The 5,677-nt window shown below is 37.4% G+C and overlaps 1 protein-coding gene across 1 annotated transcript; it reads left to right on the plus strand.

Moving 5' to 3' along the window:
- The first annotated feature begins 210 nt into the window (after positions 1–210).
- Positions 211–4,873, plus strand: LOC109791620 (Protein kinase superfamily protein). The gene is made up of 9 exons (XM_020350931.3): positions 211–366; positions 516–595; positions 1,253–1,741; positions 2,261–2,426; positions 2,753–2,803; positions 2,903–3,085; positions 3,218–3,311; positions 3,448–4,202; positions 4,310–4,873. Exons 3-9 carry the CDS (start codon positions 1,278–1,280, stop codon positions 4,649–4,651), a joined length of 2,055 nt encoding a protein of 684 aa, XP_020206520.1. The 5' UTR covers positions 211–366; positions 516–595; positions 1,253–1,277; the 3' UTR covers positions 4,652–4,873.
- Positions 4,874–5,677: the final 804 nt, after the last annotated feature.

A 5,677-nucleotide genomic window follows, 5' to 3' on the forward strand; every position in this document is an offset into this window, starting at 1 on the left:
GTAAAAATTAAAGCCATAGCGGTAAAGTCACAATCGCGTGTACCCCACGTAAACTCGCACCGAATATCACAAAGATCCTTCGATTCTCTGCGCTCACGCTCACCCTACACCCTCATCTTTTACCGTTCATTTTCGTCCCCCACTTTCTTTCAACTTGTACGGTCCAGATCTTCTCTCTCATTCACTCACCTATATATAAATATCGTTCACACATTTCTCTTCTCTTTCACTCGGCGAAATCTGAAGAAGCAACAGCAGCAGCTGCTGAAGTTGAAGCTCAATCCCTTGCGTTAATGGCGGATTGTTAGATTCAATTCGATTTGATTTTTCGACCCGCTTATCGATCCCTTAATCTTCTGCGAACAGGTAAAACCTCGGGTTTTGATCGTGAATTTCGTAAGTTTTGTTCTTTTTATGAATGGAAATTCTGGGTAGTTGTCCAAGATTTGTGTCGTGAATTGTTTTTCTGCGGATTTGAGGTGTGTGATCTTTCATGGTGTTTGAGTTGGATGCAGATCGAGGGCGTGTTCTATTCGGTTTCAGCTGAATTTCGGATTGGAGGATCTCTGGGAGCGATTAAGGGGAAATTTTCGGGGTGAGGTTATTGATTGTGGTTTTTATATGCATGATTTTATTTTATTTATTTATTTATTCTTTTATGTTCTGGCAAGTGTTGATACTTGATAACCATTTTGTTGTTATTGGGTTGGATCTTATGGATATGATGGTGGTGATTGAAAATTTAATGATGACCTGGCGTTATTGCCATGTTGGATCTTATGGAGTGGTTGGGAATTATATTTTCTTAACTGCTTTATTAAGTTTGGTAGGTTTTATCCCCTGTTGCAAATGCATTATGATGATCTAAAAATCTTGTTGATTTTTGTGAACCATTTAATTTAACATATTAAATAGTGCTTGGATATTAGGTATTGCCGTTGTTATCAAAGGATTTCAGCTTAAGTTTTGTTTTTTCTTTTCTTTTGTTTCTTGCTTAGGGGTCATCACTCGTTAATTTTTTGTTATATATCCTTTTTTCTTTGTTAGGAGTTAGGACTTAGGAGTAGATAACTTTGATCAGTTGATATGAAGGATAGAATCAAATTGTACTGCCGGAAGCATGAGAATATAAATTCTGTCATATGCATAGTGTAATGATTTGATTTTGTATCTTTACATTGTTCTTTAGTTAGAGAATATGTGTTCTTCATGATGTGGAAATTATGGCTTATATATTAATTTACATATGCAGCATTCTGTTGTGTTTTGCCTAAAAAATGTGGAGATTTAAGCCATTCATGCACAAAGAGCAGACTGGCCTTGAAGGTCGTAGCGTAGATGTTGGCAATCTTAAAATACATGTTGTTAAGGCCATTGCTGAAGGAGGGTTCTCTTCTGTCTACCTAGCTCGTGATGCTGTACATATGTCAAAGCAATATGCTTTGAAGCACATAATATGCAATGATGAAGAATCACTTGGATTGGTAAAGAAGGAGATATCTGTGATGAAGATGCTGGTAGGACATCCCAATGTTGTCACACTTCATGCACATACTATCTTTGATATGGGTAGGACAAAAGAGGCATTCCTTGTGATGGAATTTTGTGAGAGGTCTCTGGTTAGTGTGTTGGAGAGTCGAGGAGCTGGTTATTTTGATGAAAAACAGGTTCTTTTGATCTTCAGGGATGTGTGTAATGCAGTTTTTGCCATGCACTGCCAGTCCCCTCCTATTGCACACCGGTAACAACACCAGCTGAAAATTTTAATGGCTGTCAAAATTTGTGATCTCTCTATAAATTATTTTACATCCTTTAATTTTATTATTTGCATCCAATCTGTTGATAAGTATGAAGGGTTATGTTCGCATTTTATTTTTTCCAAAAATTTGTTCCATAACGAAAATTCTATGTTGCCTGTCTATCCTCATACATGACTGCTTCAGCATCATTGTTTGCTAATTTTATTTTTCATTTGTAGGTGCTAGATAGTATGCCCATGGTCTTATGCTTCATATTATATTTACTTTTAATGAAATGATATTTACATCTTCACACATGCACAGTCATTATGTTCTGTTTTTCTTAAGATCCTAAATTTTTCACAAGTGATGAATATGTTTATTCAACTATTCCATTTTGTAAGACTGAATTTTTTATTAGACATCATTGAAAAAGTTTGACAATATCAAATGGAAACATATAAGGTGCTGTCTTTATTATTAATAGATTGTTTTCTTTTATTTTCCTTTGTGTTTCCTAGAGACTTGAAAGCAGAGAATCTTTTATTAAGTTCAGATGGCGTATGGAAGTTATGTGATTTTGGAAGCACTTCCACCAACCACAAACGTTTTGAGAAGCCAGAAGAAATGGGAATTGAGGAAGACAATATCAGGAAGTACACAACCCCTGCCTACAGGGCCCCTGAGGTAAGTTGAGATTTGTCTTCTCTTAATAAAATTAGGCTCACCACTGAAGGTTGTGGTGAAAGCAACACAGCCTATGCCAACTTATGGGAGTGCCTGGGTTCTATTCATGGATTGGCCATGTAGTGGACAAGTTTGATATGGGTTCTTTCTGGGATTAAAGTGTATCCCTATTTTGCTGGACAACAATGCTAATAGTGTTGAAGTGTATCCCTATTTCCCTGGACAACACTGCTAAAGTGTATCACCCTAGAACCCCATTTTTGTATCCAAAAATTTATGATCATATGATACAAATGTTCACTTTTATTTTCTTTTGTGCATTTTAGATGTGGGATCTGTTCCTGAGAGAAGTCATTAGTGAGAAGGTGGACATATGGGTAAGTCATGCATACCTGGAACTTATCTTCTTAATTATTTAATATTTGCCAAATCTTTCTTTACTTATTGAGGGATCATATTCCTGGTTGGACATTTAGGCTCTTGGATGTCTTCTTTTTCGCATATGCTACTTCAAAAGTGCTTTTGATGGGGAATCAAAGCTCCAAGTCTTGAACGGAAACTACCGCATTCCAGATTTACCAAAATACAGTTCATCTATCATGGACTTGATAAGAGACATGCTCCAAGCTAGACCAGATGACAGACCAGATATCACGCAGGCAAGCGCTTTGCTTGATTGGCCATTCATCTCCATCAGTTTAGGTTGGTCATAGATCATCCATCAACAGCATTAGCAGGTGCTAGCATTAGGGCAATCAATTACTGACTTTGGGTTTTCTACCATGGTGCAGGTGTGGTTTCGTGTTAATGAGCAACTACCTATTAATTTACAGAAGTCATTACCTGACAGACCACCTGAATCGCCCTCATCCAACAGTCATGAAGGTGATGCAAAATGTTACCCACCTACCCTTGATGTGAATTAAAGAACGAAATCTCTTTGCAGAAGATTGCAGTTGTATATAAAATTTGCCCTCTAAATATTGTCTGAGAAAATTGATTTGTTGCTAAATTTTGGCAGGTGTGCCATTGTCCTCAAACAGATCACCTCCAATGCCTCGGAGGAACCCACCTCCTCCACCTTCATCTGGAGAACCCAAAACTACACCACAGCCATCCCATGCTTCTAGGGGAGGGGGAAGTGGGGGGCAGCTTGGTGTTTTCTGGTCCACACAGCATGCAAAGGACTCACTTGTCCCTGAGGATAAGAGCAAACCAATTTTTGATGAAGAACCTTCTAGCCATCATGTGTCATTGAAAAATGATAGAGTTCGCCCCGAAAGCGATCAATTGCCCAAAAATGTTGGTACTAACAAAGTGGTTACACAAACTCATCCTGTGAAAAGCAGTACACAAGGAAAATTACACAAGCCTGATACTGTACCCTCCAAGGATTTTGAATTAAATTTCTTTCAGGATAAAGATTGTGTGGGTGAGAGACAAAAGTCTAGTATGGAGAATAATGCTAACTTTCAAAACCAGGCTTTTAATACTTTTGTTGCTGAATTTGATACCGCCAAGCTCAACTCTGGACTTGGTGACAAACCCGAAAGGGAACAAGCATTAGAGGCTGAGGTGGAGAAACTGAAAGAGCAGCTGAAGGAAGCTAACTTGGAAAAAGCTGAAATTACTTCAAAGTATGAAAAGCTTACTGCTATCTGCCGATCACAAAGGCAAGAATTACAGGATCTCAAGCAAGCACTTGCAGCTAGGACTCCTTCACCAAGTAGAGAGGGTTTGAAAACCCCTCCTGCTGTTACATCATCTGCATCTGCGGTAATAACCATTTTTCTAGTTTTCTTCCCAGTTTATTTTCCTTGCCGATTTTGTTTAGCTTGTTTGTGACACATGGTTATATTATATGTGTTTTATTGCAACTGCAGAGAGAGAAGATTGCTGGGGATAGAACTGAATGGAAAACTCCCAGTTCAGAACCAAAGTCATGGCAAGCTTTTCCAGTGGAACCCCAACAACAAAAATCCCTTTCAGCAGAAAATACCGCCAAATCGGTCAGGTCAAAAAATGGTCAGCAGAACAAGCAACCTGTTCCTCCTGCTACAAATTTTGATTCATGGGGTTTTGGGACAGATAGCTTCAGTGCTATAGCTGCTGGCAGCCAGCAGATTCAAAGACCTGCTGAAGGGAGCAAGTCTCAGGCTTTTGGTGAGGCCAAGGCCTTTGAGAGCAAGCCAACTTCTCAACCAGCTGGTTGGGCTGGTTTTTAACCAAGGAAAAGTTCTAAAGGATCTATACTTGTGATTGCAGTGAGATATTTGTTTTTTGCGCCAACATGGAGAAGTAAAATGAATGCAAGCTTATTATATAATCCTGTATGTTAAATTCATGCGGTTGAGTTTGTTTCCTTTTGTGGATCATGCTTCCAAATGGTACATGTTTCTTTGGACCAAAACCATTATTGAGTGACGCTATTCATTTCCATTTTGCAAGATTGTTGCATCGCTTTTTTAATTCTATATATTTGTGTTGATTGGCAAGGGTCTGAGTGGACCTCCACCCTCATGTACACCATATACTCGCTCAGAATTCATTGCCTGAATTTAAACATTTTCTGGTACAAAGTTGGACGAGTGGTTGCAGTGCACTAATGCTACGTTAACGTGTTTTAATTTATGTTGCATCGGGAATTGAAAAGAATTATAAAATTCTCGAGTTAAGAAATTGCGAGGGGGAGTCTCAAGAAAAAAAGGGAAAATTCTTCTGCATGTCATTTAGTGAATATGGTATTTGTACTGCATTTAAGTGAATTCTAATTAGTTTCTTCAAAATCAATATTGGTTGGTTTGTAGCTGCTTGTATACGCAGCATGCATGGCATACAATGAAGTTTAAAACTAAAAAAAAAATGTAATGGAAATGCTAAGGATAGATCACACCTGTTGGCAACAAGAATGGTTATCTAAACCAACTTCTCCACTTGAAACATGTAATACATACATGTCAAAATATGTTTTTTTGCTGTTATATAAGTTATTTTAATTAAAATATAAATAATTCATATGATTCAATTAGGTATGGTAATCTTTAATTCGAGATTTATAACATTGTTTTTAAGTATAATACAAACATAATTAAATGCTTAATCAGTTTAATTACAAAGTTTAATAGATATGACAATTATCGAAATCTATGTCAAATAATATTGTGTGGAAGTGTTTATTTATTTATTACCACTAATCTTTCTACATGGATAGTGCTATGACGCATTTAAAGACTCAAATCTTAACAATTGTT

Source organism: Cajanus cajan, chromosome 10 (assembly GCF_000230855.2).
Source record: "Cajanus cajan strain Asha chromosome 10, NIPB_CcT2T_4, whole genome shotgun sequence".
Taxonomy (NCBI): domain Eukaryota; kingdom Viridiplantae; phylum Streptophyta; class Magnoliopsida; order Fabales; family Fabaceae; genus Cajanus; species Cajanus cajan.

Bases quoted from the DNA above. Each gene is read 5' to 3' on its own strand.
- LOC109791620 (XM_020350931.3), top strand. From the start codon at position 1,278: ATGTGGAGATTTAAGCCATTCATGCACAAAGAGCAGACTGGCCTTGAA. The intron at 2,804-2,902 runs GTAAGTCATGCA...TTGGACATTTAG, and splicing joins GTGAGAAGGTGGACATATGG to GCTCTTGGATGTCTTCTTTT. The intron at 3,312-3,447 runs GTGATGCAAAAT...AAATTTTGGCAG, and splicing joins CTCATCCAACAGTCATGAAG to GTGTGCCATTGTCCTCAAAC.